This window comes from Alternaria hordeiaustralica (genome assembly GCF_023758085.1).
Source record: "Alternaria hordeiaustralica strain BMP 2776 chromosome Unknown scaffold_19, whole genome shotgun sequence".
NCBI lineage: Eukaryota > Fungi > Ascomycota > Dothideomycetes > Pleosporales > Pleosporaceae > Alternaria > Alternaria hordeiaustralica.
Window position 1 is genome coordinate 286,130 of NW_026056791.1, and position 15,394 is coordinate 301,523.

Consider the following 15,394-nt stretch of genomic DNA (forward strand, 5'->3'; position numbering starts at 1 on the left):
TGATGTTAGAGAATGAAGGTGGTGCGATGATGGGTCGATACATTCGCCGATGGGATTGGGAAGGAGAGTGTAGGTGTGTAGGTGTAAGGCCGCCTGCCTGTCTTACCCCGAATTCCTACGCGCGCGCGATAACTCTTCCGTCTTCGTTCAAGAACAATTCTCTGCCACTGCTTCTCTTTCTTCATGCATGTATTATCGTTGTGCGTGTACCTGGATATACATAGCACCTGCCAGCGCGATGCGCGTCGTCAAGCCGCCAGTCGCCACATATTGCGGCGCAGTCATGCAGCAAACACGGACCGGAGACCGCGGGGATGGAAATAGACGGGAAGTCTGATGTGCATGCGGCGTGGGCGGTTCTATAGGCTGATATGGTTCTGTGGATTGCGATGATGTTCGTCTTCGGGATTGAGGAAGACGAGGGTGTTTGCAGGTGGTGTTCGCGACTTCCATGCGAGGACGAGGTAAGCGCCCCGGTTTCCTCAACATGTGTTTTCCTCCATAAATGACATGACACCTAAGAAGACGAACGAACGGCAATAGTCTAACTACCATTGTCTGTCTGCGCCAACGTGACATATCAATCCTTCCGTCGTACACCGTACCTGCGTGACAACCCGACCGCCGCATCTAGAACCCATCAATCGGTGAACGCGCCGAGCCAACACGCCAACAAGCACTCCCATCCACGTCTAAGATCGGTCATGAGCCGAGGCTACACAAACGCTATTCATGGGTTACGCATATTTTTCTCCACTCAACACCACGTCTCCAACTATCGTGAAATCTGTCTTCCCTCTAGTCTCGGAGGCTCGGTGTAGGTTACACTACCAGAAGCAGTATAGCTGCAGCCACCAACCTCCAACCCCACCACGTAGCTTCGCGGCGGAAACGTAGAAGGGGTCCAACTGCATCGCGGAACTGCCAGACTGGGAAGCCGATACTTGCGCGTACCTGCCCCCTTCTTGCGGACTTGTCTGCCCTCCCATTCGTGGAAAGACTGGTGATGCGCGACTATGTGGGGTTCTTCCTCCAACTTGCCATGGCGGGGCGGCGTGACGTTCTCATGAATGGAAGTATTATTCATGGGCGCGGTTTGCGTGGTTGCCCCGCACCAATTGCGAAGGAGCGGAAGGGTAAAGTCTGGGTTATAGTAATGGATTAGGTACATGCTGGCAAGCACCAAGCGGTAAAGGCGTACGCTTGCAGACAGGCAGAAAAGAAGGGCCGCGGGAGTAAGTAAAGGTGGCCAGGTGATCTTTATTGACGCGGTTGTCCCCCCCAGTTTTTTGTTTACCTACCCTTTCTATCGGACCTTTCTTGCATCATCCCCATCCTTGCGATTGCATACCTTTAAACGTTCCTTTTTCGTGCGTTTGGTTCCATGGCTTCTCTTCCCCTCTTCACTAGCTGGGCGTCGGAGATTAAGCAATCACTCAACATCAAGGAAGAGACGACCAAGATGAACGGCACACATACTGAGGCTGCTGCTGCGCCGGCGACGAACGGTGTTAGCAAGGCTAATGGCAACGGCACGGATGTTCAGTTCTCGTCAAAGGCTAATATCGGTGTTTACACCAACCCCGCGCATGATCTCTGGGTCGCGGAGGCGGAACCCAGTCTGGAGGTTGTGCAAAGAGGAGGAGATTTGAAGCCAGGCGAGGTTCTTATCAATGTCAAGAGCACGGGAATTTGCGGGAGTGATATCCACTTCTGGCATGCTGTACGTTTTCTATGCCCCTGGGGTTTTGACGGCAGCAGAAAGCTTCCAAAGCTACACAGAGAACGAACAAGTGCTAACTCCATTTCTAGGGCTGCATCGGACCCATGATCGTAGAAGATACCCATGTCCTCGGCCACGAATCCGCCGGCACAGTAATGGCCTGCCACGAATCCGTCACGCACCTCAAGCCCGGCGACCGCGTAGCCATCGAACCCAACATCATCTGCGGCGAATGCGAGCCCTGCCTCACAGGCCGGTACAACGGCTGCGAGCGCGTCCAATTCCTGTCTACACCACCCGTCACCGGCCTGCTCCGCCGCTACCTCAAGCACCCAGCCATGTGGTGCCACAAGCTGCCCGACAGCATGACCTTCGAAGACGGTGCCATGTTAGAGCCTCTTTCCGTTGCGCTTGCTGGCATGGACCGCGCGAACATCCGCCTAGGTGACCCCACCATCGTCTGCGGCGCCGGCCCCATCGGCCTCGTCACACTTCTCTGCTGTCAAGCGGCTGGCGCGACCCCCCTCGTAATCACCGACATCGACCAAGGCCGTCTCGACTTCGCCAAAACCCTCGTCCCCGGCGTCCTAACCCACAAAGTCGAATTCAGCCACTCGGCCACGGATTTCCAATCCGCCATCCTCAAACTGACCGACGGCGTCGAGCCCAGCCACGCCATGGAATGCACCGGCGTAGAATCCTCCATCTGCGCCGCCATCCAAACCGTAAAGTTCGGCGGCAAAGTCTTCGTCATCGGCGTCGGCAAGAACGAAATGAAGATTCCTTTCATGAGACTGAGTACCCGCGAGGTGGACCTGCAGTTCCAGTACCGCTACTGCAATACGTGGCCCAAGGCTATTCGGTTGTACAAGTCTGGTGTGATTGATTTGAGCAAGCTGGTTACGCATAGGTATAAGCTTGAGGATGCGGTTGAGGCGTTTAAGACGGCGGCGGATCCCAAGACGGGGTGTATTAAGGTGCAGATTCAGAGTTTGGATTAGGCGTGGGTAGGGGAGTTGAGGGGTGGGGGGTTTTCTTGTGATGTACATGACGATGACCATGATGAGTATGAAGGGCGGTGGTTGGTGTGAGGGTGCATCCAGCATTTACATCTTGGCGTTTTTCGGGGAGAGTTCGTCTGGTTGACGATATCTAGCAGAAATGAGATTATGACTCTATGCGTCTCCTGTGTCTACATGTATCTTGCTCACCTCTGCTGGTGTGCGATCTGATTGCACTTTCACGTCGTGCCTCTCTAACATGAATCATTCCGTCCATAAGATTGGCAGCAATCCCTCATGACGTGAGCCGACAAACGCGTCTTAAAAGCGCTCTAAGCTCGACGCGAGGGAATGTTATGCCAGAAAACTCTACGGATGTGTTGGGAAGCACTGCGACGCATTCGCCATTCGGCGTCGTAACAGGGGAGGAGCATAGCTCCGTAAGCATGAATCTGTAGACAGAGAAGTCAGCCTTGTGGTGATCTAAGAGGAAAGACAGAAGGTAAGACAGTGCTTATATGCTGCTATGCTACCGTAAAACACCGTCTTACTCCGCTCAGGGAGGCTACATTTGGCGCGTATACCTTGTCCCAATGTCCATGGAGTTGCTCGCGCTTGACATTGCGGTTGCGCCTGACTATGACTGTATCAAGAGAACGAAGTCGCAGAAGCGACAGTTCGACGTGTGTTCCGACGAGGCTGGCGCGTCATCATGGGCAGATTGGTACGTTGAGTTGAGGGTTGGGGATGATGACGACGGGACCTCGACGCGTTGTCGCACAGACCAATATCGTCCAACCCACGCGTTCCTCCAACACCCCATTTACTTCTACATCGCCGTCTCGCATTCATAACACATGTATAAGTTTCCGCGCACGGATTTCCTCCCGTTCAGTCTACAATCTGCAAGGTCCTGCATGGCCCTGCAAGTCAGACACAAGCTTTATCGTATTAGCAGTGGCCAATGAACCACAGCAAGCCATTTACCCTACTCGTTCCAGCTTCTCCTGCGTAGAAAGGCCCTGCAGGTCGCGCGCAGGTCTCTCGTGGCTCTGCATGTGCTTACTGTCAGCACCCCATGCTCATGTCGCTTTATGATAAGTTTCCTTCGCCTGTCGCGCTTCTTCGAAGTGATCCTTCCACCTTTCCTTCTCGACCCTCAACATGCTGCTCCAAAGCGTTTTCTTGCTATGCTTCGCTATACTTACAGAAGCTCGTACGCATCTCGGACGTACTGCCCAGGTGATTGAAGCAAGACAACTCAGCAAAGAGACGACATACGATTTCATTATTGCTGGTGGTGGCATTGCGGGGCTCACGGTTGCAGATCGTTTAACGGAGAACCCAAATGGTACATTCATCGCATGCTCGAAAGGCTGCAAATTAATCATGAGCAATAGTCACTGTACTAGTCATCGAGTATGGCCCGTTTGACCAGAGAGAAGATGGTGTCATGATCCCTGGCGCCTATTTTCCGGTGCCTTACCTCTGGCTGCCGTTGATGAGTACGCCACAAACAGCGCTTGGTGGTACATCGTATGGTGTGCCATGTGGCAGGGTGGTGGGCGGCGGGTCTGTTGTGAACGCCATGTTCTTCCATCGATCAGACGCAGAGCTCTATAACGCTTGGGAAGAACTGGGTGCGACTGGCTGGGGTTGGGCTGACCTGTTTCCGTATTTCAAGAAGGTATGGTTTACTCTCGGTTTGGGAACCGTATGCTGATGAGGAGAAGAGTGAGACGTTTACAGCACCGGACGCGGATTATGCAGCTAGTCACAACATTACCTGGGATGCTTCCGTCCATGGCTTTGAGGGCCCAGTGCAGGCTAGCCATGCTCCTTATGACTACCCGGGTAGCGGTGAGTCTCTAGCGACCCAGCTGAAGTATCTGAAAGCTCACTATCAGGGTAGCCAACATGTACAACGGAGCCCTAAAGCTAGCTATCCAGCCAGCCCTAGACCCCAACAATGGCCGCGCTCAAGGCATATTCCGTCTCCTTCGCTCCGTTGATCCCAAAACGCAGACGCGTTCTTCGGCTCGAATCAATCGCTATGATAGGGATGCGGCGAGGCCAAACTATCACATCCTTCCGAATACAGCGGTATCGCGCATTCTGTTCGAGAATGTCACCGCTGTAGGCGTGGAGTATATCGGTACGACCAGTGGCGAGAAGCACACTGTCCAAGCGAGCAAAGAAGTCATCATAGCTGCTGGAAGCGTTCACACCCCGCAGATCCTGCAACTTTCTGGGATTGGCGACACTGGTCTTCTCAAGAGCTTGGGTATTGAGACTGTTTCAGGTCTCCCTGGTGTCGGTCGAAATCTGCAGGATCATCTGGTTCTGAAAGTGAATTACAACTGTACGCGACTGAGTTCCATACTTGTCCTTTATGGGTCGACTGATTGATACAGATACATCTAATCACTTTCCGAATGGTGATTCATTGCAGTCGAACGCCACATACGCCACAGAACAACGCGCTCTCTACGACGATGGAAAAGCAAGCGCATTCGACCTCACTGGCACAACTGGCAATCTTATGATCCAGCTACCGCTTTCAAACTGGACAAATGACTCCGCATCTATCATGTCTCGAGCGTTTTCTCTCTCACCGAGCGATGTACTTGGTAGCGACGTGGACCCGTCAATTCTCGCCGGGTATGAAAGACAGCGTGCCATCATTCTCAAGGACATCAACGTAGAGGCCGTGGGCGGTCTATCATGGAACACCGGCCCAGAAACAAGCATCTACATGACCCGCCCTCTCAGCCGTGGTTCAATCACCATAAACTCAACTAGCATCCTTGACGCTCCACTCATCGATTACGGCGCGCTGACAGACCCAACCGACCTCGACATGTTATACGCGATCTACATGAAGAACCGCGAACTAATGGCAACACCTGATATTGCCATTCTCGGTCCCATAGAGACAGCACCCGCACCGGGCATCAGCAATGAGCAAGATGCCAAGGAGAAGATCAAAGTGGCATTGCAGCCAAGCAACGCGCATCAGTGCTGTACTGCTGCTATGATGCCAAGAGAAGATGGCGGGGTCGTCGACCTGCAGAATAGAGTCTATGGCACGTTCGGACTGAGTGTGGTGGATGCGAGTACGTGGCCGCTTGTTGCTGGTGGTGGGCCTCAGGCTAGTGTTTATGCTGGAGCTGAGAAGGTAAGGTTATGATCGAGGAAAGCTGGTAATCATATGTACTAATGATGCGTAGGCCGCGGATATGATCAAGAAGCGTCACGGATTGCTTTGAGATCCGTCTCTTGATGTGCTTGGCGTTCGTAAGCCGCGGCGTGGACATGGAGAAGTTGTCGGAGTTTGCGGAGTTATCGCTCTTGACTATCTGTCGGGCGTTGATCTCATCTCACGTGTAGTCTACATTCAATGCAAAGTATTCTGAGGCAGCATCGAGGTGTTTATGCGTGGTTACTAAATGGGTTCTCGTAGGAAGAGCTATATATACTTGAACGTACGAGGAGCAGTTCTTCACTTCACCAACTAATCGAGTGGCACTTGAGATGGATACTTCACAGCTTTTCACTGTCGAAGGCATGATTGCTGTGGTTACAGGCGGAGGCACAGGTACCTTCTCTGCTCAACTATCTCATCTCATCTCACTACCAAAACAAACACAACCACTAACAGCACCCCAGGAATCGGCCTCATGATAGCCCACGCCCTCGCCTGCGCCGGCGCATCCAAAGTCTACATCCTCGGCCGCCGCGAAGACAAACTTTCCACCGCAGCCTCTCAACACGAAAACATCATCCCATTTCAATGCGACATTTCATCCAAAGCATCCCTGCAAGCCGCCGTAGACTTCATCGCCCAAGACACAGGCTACATCAATATCCTCATCGCAAACTCCGGTATCTACGGTCCATCCTCAAGCTTCGCTCCGCGTCTCAGCATCCAAGAGCTGCGAAAATCCATGTTCGAGAACACATCTATGGAAGACTTCACGCAGACCTTCCATGTCAACACCACCGCGACGTACTTTACTATGCTGGCTTTTCTCGAACTACTGGATGCAGGGAATAAGAATGCCCTAGCCGGTGGGTTTGGTAGACCGTTGAAAGAAGGTAGTAAAGTACCAAGTATACAGTCACAAGTCATTATTACATCCAGTGTAGGCGCTTTCCTGCGTGAGTGGCAATGCGCACCGGCGTATGCAGGGAGTAAAGCAGCAATTATGCATCTGGTCAAACACACCAGTACAGGGCTTGCGCCGCATGGTATCAGAGTCAATGCTCTGGCGCCTGGATGTCCATCTTCCCCTCCCCGCAAACCTACCGCTCCGTGGCTAACAGCATGTCAGTCTTCCCATCTGAGATGGCCAATGCAGTTATCGAAAGCAGAGACCCTAGTACAGAGAGTGTCGACAATCCGAACTTCATTCCTGCACGAAGGTTTGGTGGGGAGGAGGAGATGGGTGGGACGGTGTTGTATCTCGCGAGTCGGGCCGGGAGCTTTTGCAATGGGTTGGTGCTTGTGAATGATGGGGGGAGGTTGGGTGTTACGACGAGCAGTTATTAAAGATGGTAAGGGTACGGGCCATGTATGAGCAGCTGCCATGTCAATATGAAGGCAAGCTGTATATTCTCTTGTTCCCAGCCCTGAACGAGAGTAATCGCGACGCCGTTGCATGCGCGCTGTGACTATGACATCACAGACGCTGAACATCCACCGCCTGATGCACGTCGTTTGCGATACTTCCGCTGATCATGCCGAGCAGCGTAAGCTCTTTTTCCCGACCAAAAAGATGTTTAATGTCCGACCGGCTAGCAGCAGCTGTAGGACGAAGGAAGACAAGGCTGAGCGAGAGAGAGCCTTCACCCCAGCGTTCCTCAGCGGCAAGCGCTATGACAGGTGGACGACGACCCACCATCTACTGCCCACCGCCAACCCCAACCCCCAAACCAGCCTTTCACAAAATCCTTCGATACCACAAACCCTCCTTCTAGCTCCCAACCCATCACCTCTGTGTCGCCCACCCCCCTCCCGGCACCACTCCCCCATCCACACGCATCACACCGCCCCTCGGCCCCTTTCCCCATCCACCACTACCCTCCTACAACACACATGCAACGCTCTTAGGATAATCCCCGTAGACGCGCCGTACAGAAGTGGAGCCTCATACTACGCATCAGTCCTGCATGGTCTGCTGTGCGACACCTGCTGACCGGCTTTGTGCGTGTGTGACGGGCTGTCGTGTGTAACGCGAGCAGGGAGGATATGCCTGCACCTGCCCTGCGGCAGGGTCCAGATGCAGCCCGGACCCGTGTTCTGAAACGAGCGTTTGTTTACTGCGTTTGGTTGTGTAGGTTCGGGGCGGTGTGTAGCATGCAATGTGTGTATGTGGGGAGACGGATGGTGGAAAGCGGTATGTGGAAGAGAGATTGCTGGTTGGGGTGTGTCGTTACGAGGTGGTGTGGGTCTGTTTTCGGGGTTCTGCAGCGAGTGTTTGGGGAGAAGTGACATGCGATCAGGCGTGAGCTGAGGTGTCTGCGAAACAGGCAGGGATATACTGTTGGAGTGTGGTTGTGCAGCTCAAGGTAAACTCTTTGCAGAAGCGAGAACGTGCATGTCTTTTTTGGAACAACATGAGAGTGGTGAGCAACGCGCGTCAGGTGGTGATAGTACCTTGCTTTACTCTGCAGGTGGAACCGTGGGGTTGAAGCTCGTTACGATTATCATTATTCGCTCATGACACCTTTTATGCTAATCAGTACAAAGTATCCGGTACATGACCTCCTATATTTCCGTGGTATCGCATGCGCAGCAACCTTATACACACTAAGCTTGCGACATGTGCTTTTCCCAATTTGAGCGAGTGTGAACGTGACAAGAATGCGGGGTGTGTTTAAGGAGCGGCCCTGGCGTTTTGTCTTGACGAGAAGACATGGTAGTGATACTGGTGTACAAGAATAGACATTAGCCGCCCAAGCAGAAAACAATCGTAACGTTTCGTAGCGTAGCAATGATGCTGAAAGCAATGCAGTGTAGAACATCGAGACGAATACATAGCGTTACAACACAGTGTTGAATAAGCAGAAAGGAAACATGGTTTGATGAACGCCAACCGGAAATGGCTCACCGGTTGCTGAGAACAATGCGAAAGCGTAACGTGAACCGGGCCGAGAGCCATGCTCATGATGATGACGGAGTGCTCGACGAGTCGATTGCCGGGACTAAGATGCAGAGAGGGAACAGCGTGCTGGCTGGAGCTCCCCGTCCAAGGATGCAGCGATGTGAGATGTTGTACATTGGCATAAATCCAGACCATTAAGTACCCCACGGCGATGAAAAAGGATTGGGATACGCAATAGTGACGAGATAAGAAGAGTGATGCAGGCAGGCTGATCCGCCGTGATGCTGAAGGGGGTATCTCAGTAAGTGCTGTTGAGGTTTCCCATCGAGGTGCGGTGGAGCTGCACAGGCTGCATGTTCCGATTCTGGCAAGACTCGCGATGCAAGCTGCGATTTCCTGGGGAGCCCCGTGTTTGGCTGTGGCTGAGAGGTGTGTAGCGGTGACCACTGACGAGTGTGCAATCGCTCGATGACTCGCCACTTAGCGAGTTCCGCTTTGACGACGAGTCAGGGCTGTAGCTGTATAGATTCGTCTGTGAGGCTGGGCGTGTCATTGGGCGTGTCTCACGGACATAGGAGTAGTTTGTCGCTGGAGCTGGCGCACTCATGCCTTCGAGAAGACCAGATGTACTGAAGTTCAGCTCTAGCTGAGATGCAGCAGTGGTTGCAGTCGCATCGTCCGCGGTTGACGTTGTATTTGGCATGTAACTCATCCTGCTCTCCGCGTTGTCTGGCATGACCGGGGATATTAGTTGGGTAAAGGCATCTGCAGATGACGCCCCGGATGCGTTGGCGTGACTCTCGCTGTCGGTAGTCCACGGTAGTAACGATTTCGCGAAAGAGCCTCTACCGTCCATACCCGAAGTGCCAATAGCCTGGGCCGAGCGGAGACGAGCATCTTGCATCTGGTCTACAACATGGCTGCTCTGAGCTGGGCTCGGTTGTGGCATTGGCAGTTGTCTCCTAGGCACACTGGAATCCAGAGGGAGAGGTTGTCGTGGATGGGGCCTCTCAGGGATAGTCAATTGCAGAGAAGACATTCCGGTATTGAGAGGGGATACGTCCGAAGGTGTGGCCAGTCGACCATTTGTATGAGCGAATTGCAAGTCCTGATCAAAGTATGTGCTTCCTTGCTGCAAAGACTTCGCAGTTGGCTGAGTCCAGCGATAAGCAGGTGTGTACATGTTTGCGTTTGCGAGTGCTGTAGACTGTGGTAGATATGCGGGTGGCTGGTCGAGAGGGTATGCGTCAACCGGCGATGTGTCTTCCGAATAAGGTAAAGTCCATGCTGAAGAATAGGCCGGCTTCGAATCGAGTTGCGAATACTGCTGATTTGGCATGGGGCGTGCATAAAGACCGCTATTGCCTCCCGTAGAGTACATGGACATCATGTTGTTATGCGCGGTGGCCATACCACTGAGGCTGTAGGCCATGCTTCTGTCGTCTAGCACTTTGTGGACGGAATCGGATCCCACCTGACTGAATGAGTGAATGTACAAAACGCAAGCAACTAACGTACTCTGTGGAATTGACAGGCTGCCGGTTCAACTCCAGCCGTTCGGCAGTTGACGCACCCAATATCATTTCCAGGATCGCCGCTGCATCGAATCTTCCTCTTACGGCAACGCGCGCACTGGAGACAATGTTAGTAAAAGTAGGAACAGCATTTATAGGAAGTATAGTTAGGAAGGCAGCGAGGAATCGTGTTCCTTGTGAATGCTTCCGAAATTTTTGAAACACATGTTGACATACCGCTACTGCAATGCGACGTCTCGCTGGCCCATTTCCCATCATGGGTTCTTCCATGCTGGCTCGGTTATGCATACCGCCCACTGGGCCGCCCATGGGATAACCTCGTGGATTTTCTCGCGTATTATGGGCTAAGGACAGCGGAGCATTGCGATCGCTGTACATGTAGTTCGGATAGGACAGGTTGTGAGGCAAACAGCGTCGCGGACTGCCGTACTCCATGACTGACATACTGGCGAATCAACTGAACGTCAGCTATTTCAGTCTCCATGACCTGAAGTTGACTTACATCTCACAAGGATACCGACAAGATCGACTGTTGGCGAATTACCCACAGGTATGATTCGGATAGCGTTCGCGGGATGCAACGCCCGAGTCAAGAGAGGGCAGTAGTTGATGACTGGACCGTGGGCGCTCCTCCAGGGAGAAAGTGTAATGAACCGGTGAGCAGGTCATACGATGATCGGCTGGCAGGATTATGTTTATAACCCAAACGAGTTCCTTGCGTCGGCAAAGACTGTTATACTGGATAAGAGAATGATGCAGGGCGAACGTGGCTCCAAAGAATGGCTTCGAGAGTGAGTGTTGATCAGGAATTTGTTTGTGACCTCTGTCCCCCATGAGGGCTATCTCGTTAGTGCCTCCGGACACCTGCATGCATGGACGCGGTACGGTGACTGTACAAGAACCTGGGCCTGCGCTTCCAAGAGAGCACTGGCCAAGCCCCGCGGAGAGAAAGACAGGTGAAACATTGTACGGCCTAGGTCCTGTGAATACTTCTTCATGACAAGCGCCAGAGCCGAATCAAGACCCATGAAGTATGTGATGTGGCCCCCACCCCTTCCTCGATGGGGCTATCTTGTAGTCGTGAGGCTTTAGCAGATACCCAATCGGACAAACACTGATGACTTTTCCCGTTACAAAGAAGCCACGTTATCAGCTAGGCTTGATCTTTCGCAAACAGTCGATGGATGTTTGTAACTGACATAGTGTTACCGCGGATCCGGGATGTGAGGCACGGATTTGACAGTTTCAATCGACTTGCCCTAATCCAGGACGAGTGCGCCAGGCTCGCAGGGGTGTCAAAAGAGTTAGTGCGCTACACCTGCGAGGAGGGGGCTTTCTGTGAGGAATAACACGCTGTCGACCAGCGAAACAACCTACTAAGGACTCTCAAGTCTCGTAGTACTGCTTGTAGCATATATTGGCACATTTGATCCTAGGAAGGGTCTGTTGTCAGATCAACTAATCGCTTCGAGCATACATGGCTTGCGCTGAAACGTACCTGCAGATGATAGCCAGCCTCCTTGAAGACCCTCTGATTGGCTAATTGACGAGCCAATACCGCTGGTAGTACCTCCGATCACGTCATTTGCTAACAATCTGTTCAACCTTACAAGTTTGGCCGCTGAGGATGGTCCAGGGAGTTGGCAGAGGATTGTACGATTGGCGATCCAACAGCCCTGTACTGAACATGTATGCTACCGCTGGCATCTATCCCACAGCCCCACGGCAAACGGATATACGGGGGGAAAGCTGGGGTAAGGTTCCGGTGGGTCCTATGCCTATTATGGATCGCGGTGAACGAAAAGAACTGGATCCGATCATGGGCCGGCTTCCAGATGGTATCACATAGAGCCGATATGAAGATGATGCTACGTAGCGTATCTCAAAGTAATCTTCCGTGTTCACTATGAGTGACTTATCCGAGCGCGCTCGAAGCTTGAGTATGCCAGGGGGTGAAACAAACCTGCTCTGCACCTCGAGGGCCCTAGGAGTAGTAGCGCTTTGACATATGGTGAGGACCGGAATTGCTCGATCTGTCGATGTAACAAGCCAATGTGCGCAGCACAGGCCAGCGCCAAGCTGCAAGCAAACTTCGATGCGCATCCCATGTAAATGACCCATCATCGTAAAGCGATCTTTCTGGGCTTAAAGCTTCATACCCCGGTTCAATGCATCGATGTGCATTAGCTTGTGCATCAAGTCGCACAGTCATGTTGGGTCAGGCTATACCCGCATCCGGTCTGAAGCCCGTGGGGTTGGGATGACAGGCAGATTACAAGGCTCGTGGATCCATCGTTGCTGTGCGTGTCTGGAAAGTTAGGTTGCGAGTACGCATGAGCGAATTGCTGAAGCTCCGTCTTCGCAGTGACAGTGTCACCACACCTGTAATTGTCAGGCATGCTGTGTCGCCTCCCTGGAGCAGAAGAGCTCCTGCAATCTCGAAGACAGCAGTGATAACAGAGATTCCTCCACTTCCAGCGAGATAATCCCGCGGTCCTCGAAAAAGACTGAACTGGCCGCTGTGGTCTGGGCTGGCCGTCAGGCTTCGGCTGGTAGCAAGTCGAAGCGAGAAGCAGAGGCCCGCGCCAGGCTTCTGACAGCCGGTGGTGGGGAGATATGCCCAATATACAAAACGATGCCCTTTGGTCCAATGCTCCTGACGGACGGGGCCGGGGAATTCGGATCGATATGCAGCAGGCAATGCAGTGGCTGCCCGAATCTGTGTGCAGGGATTGCCGTCAGACGCCGGGTAGCACTCAACGGTCCGCCTCTCAGAAGTACTCAGAGCTCTTTCTTGGTACTCGCACTATTTCCGGACAATGGCTTGACAAGCGTGGAAGCCTGCATCTCTCAGGTGCATCCCAAGTTCGATCTGTCAACGCCGGTAGTGTATGCATCAGGACGCTGCTCTTGCAGGTAGACAAGCGGGACCAAACGACGATCTGAAGCGCGGGCTGATGTGAAGGCTGCTGGGGCACGTTGCCCAGGGAGTATTGGCTCAGCAGCTTGCGAGACGTGAAGGTGGAGAAACGCGACATGTACCTGGAGCTAGGCCACAATGGGCGTTACGTCATGATGACTAAGCGTCAGGGCTACGCGATCTCGGATGCTGTCGCGCGCGTTGGCGAACCTTTGCGACAAACACTCGTTCTCGGCACAACATAGCCCAAACCATGTCTGTGCTGCTGGAAACGTCACTCGGAGATATCACCATCGACCTGTTGGTCGACGATGCGCCCAGATGCTGTGAAAAGTAAGTCATCCAATCCCTACGCGCGCCTTGGGTTTTCGCACCTGCATGCTGCATGCTCCATCCCGCTGTCGCCCCAAGCTGAGCATAAACAGACACTGACAATTTGTCGCCTTAGCTTTCTCAAGCTGTGCAAAGTCAAGTACTACAACTTCGCCCCCGTTCATAGCGTCCAACCAAACTTCTCCTTCCAGACGGGCGACCCCATCGGCCCTGGTTCCAAAGACAGCGACGGCGGCCGCTCAATATGGGGCTTGCTCGACCCCGCACAGCCCGCGAAGAAGACGTTCGTACCCGAGTTCAAGCCTAAGCTCAAGCATGCCGAGATGGGAACCGTCAGCATGGCGACCGCGCCGAACCCCGAAGATCCAGACGAGCGGTTCGCCGGCAGTCAGTTCATCATAACGCTGGGACAGAACATCGACTACCTGGACGGCAAGGCGGCCATATTCGGAACAGTGGTAGAGGGTTTTGACACGCTGGAGAAGATAAACACGGCATATATCGATGACCAGGGCCAGCCACTCAAAGACATCCGCATACTACACACAGTCGTCCTCGACGACCCATACGACGACCCCGCCGGCCTCGTGGAGCCACCCGAGAGCCCTGTACCCACCGCCGCGCAGCTCGCCACCGTCCGCGTCGCATACGATGAGAACCTCGAGGAGGACAACGACCCGGAAGCCCTGGAAAAGGTCCGCAGAGAACGTGAGGCGCGTGCACAAGCCCTCACGCTCGAGATGGTAGGTGATCTGCCATTCGCCGAAGTCGCACCGCCTGAGAACGTGCTGTTCGTGTGCAAGCTCAACCCAGTGACGCAAGACGAGGATCTGGAGCTTATCTTTTCGCGATTCGGCAAGATTCTCAGCTGCGAGGTCATCAGGGACAAGCGCACAGGTGACAGCCTGCAGTACGCCTTTATCGAGTACACCAATCAGAAGGACTGCGAGCAGGCCTATTTCAAGATGGATGGTGTTCTGATCGACGATCACCGCATACACGTCGACTTCTCCCAGTCCGTCTCCAAGATTGCCGACGATTGGCGGGACGTTACGAACAAGAAGCGGAGACGGGCTGCCGGCGGCTTCGGTGGTATCGACAACCTCGAGAAGAAGAAGCAGTATCGTGACGGCTCCGGACGCCAGATCATGTCGGATTCTGTTGTCAACAACTTGGTGGTCGATCGCGACGTTTCAAAAGATACCGCGCCACGGCCGAGGGATACTGGTAGAGATGAACGACGAGACGACACACGGAGGCGTGAACGGAGGACGGAATACCACGACGACCGCTTCAAGCGAAATCGTAGTCGGAGTCCCAAGCGCGAACGTCGCGATGGTGATGATGGGAGGTACAATCAGAGGAGAGAGCGAAGTCGTAGCCCAAATCGTCATCGTGACAGCCGTCGGGAGAGGAGTCGGGATCGCTATCGCCGGGATGATCGGGACCGCCGGCGATGAGGCCACCGTTCTGTAGATCGAGGCGCCTTTGGTGTTTGGGATTAGAGCCAAGATTGTACCGCCAGTAATGCGTCGTCTGGCTGGTCATTCTTAGTAGTTAATGCAAATCCTCATAAATTGCCAACGCGAAACACGAATCTGTTCACCTCTTATCGCGCGGTCAGGTATCAAGTATGGTGTATTTGCTTTTCGATATATTCTATATGTATCTTCTATTACTTTAGGAAATGACTGACTAGTGTATATTTGTTAATGACCGATAACAGAATCGAGAATGAACTTTACGCATTGGCTACCGTGAGCTTCCGAGCGTGT

The 15,394-nt window shown here is 53.3% G+C and overlaps 3 protein-coding genes across 3 annotated transcripts; all 3 read left to right on the forward strand.

The window, feature by feature from the left end:
- Nucleotides 1-1,384: 1,384 nt before the first annotated feature.
- J4E84_008002 (uncharacterized protein) lies at nt 1,385-2,724 on the forward strand (the record flags this gene model as incomplete). The annotated part of the gene is made up of 2 exons (XM_049390580.1): nt 1,385-1,723; nt 1,813-2,724. The coding sequence occupies 2 exons, from the start codon at nt 1,385-1,387 to the stop codon at nt 2,722-2,724; spliced, it is 1,251 nt and encodes a 416-aa protein (XP_049241681.1).
- Nucleotides 2,725-3,888: 1,164 nt separating this feature from the next.
- J4E84_008003 (uncharacterized protein) lies at nt 3,889-5,993 on the forward strand (the record flags this gene model as incomplete). Its single annotated transcript, XM_049390581.1, has 6 exons — nt 3,889-4,075; nt 4,125-4,411; nt 4,458-4,584; nt 4,637-5,086; nt 5,139-5,902; nt 5,955-5,993. The coding sequence occupies 6 exons, from the start codon at nt 3,889-3,891 to the stop codon at nt 5,991-5,993; spliced, it is 1,854 nt and encodes a 617-aa protein (XP_049241682.1).
- A 7,604-nt stretch (nt 5,994-13,597) lies between these two features.
- CYP6 (Peptidyl-prolyl cis-trans isomerase cyp6) lies at nt 13,598-15,079 on the forward strand (the record flags this gene model as incomplete). The annotated part of the gene is made up of 1 exon (XM_049390582.1): nt 13,598-15,079. One exon carries the CDS (start codon nt 13,598-13,600, stop codon nt 15,077-15,079), a length of 1,482 nt encoding a protein of 493 aa, XP_049241683.1.
- Nucleotides 15,080-15,394: the final 315 nt, after the last annotated feature.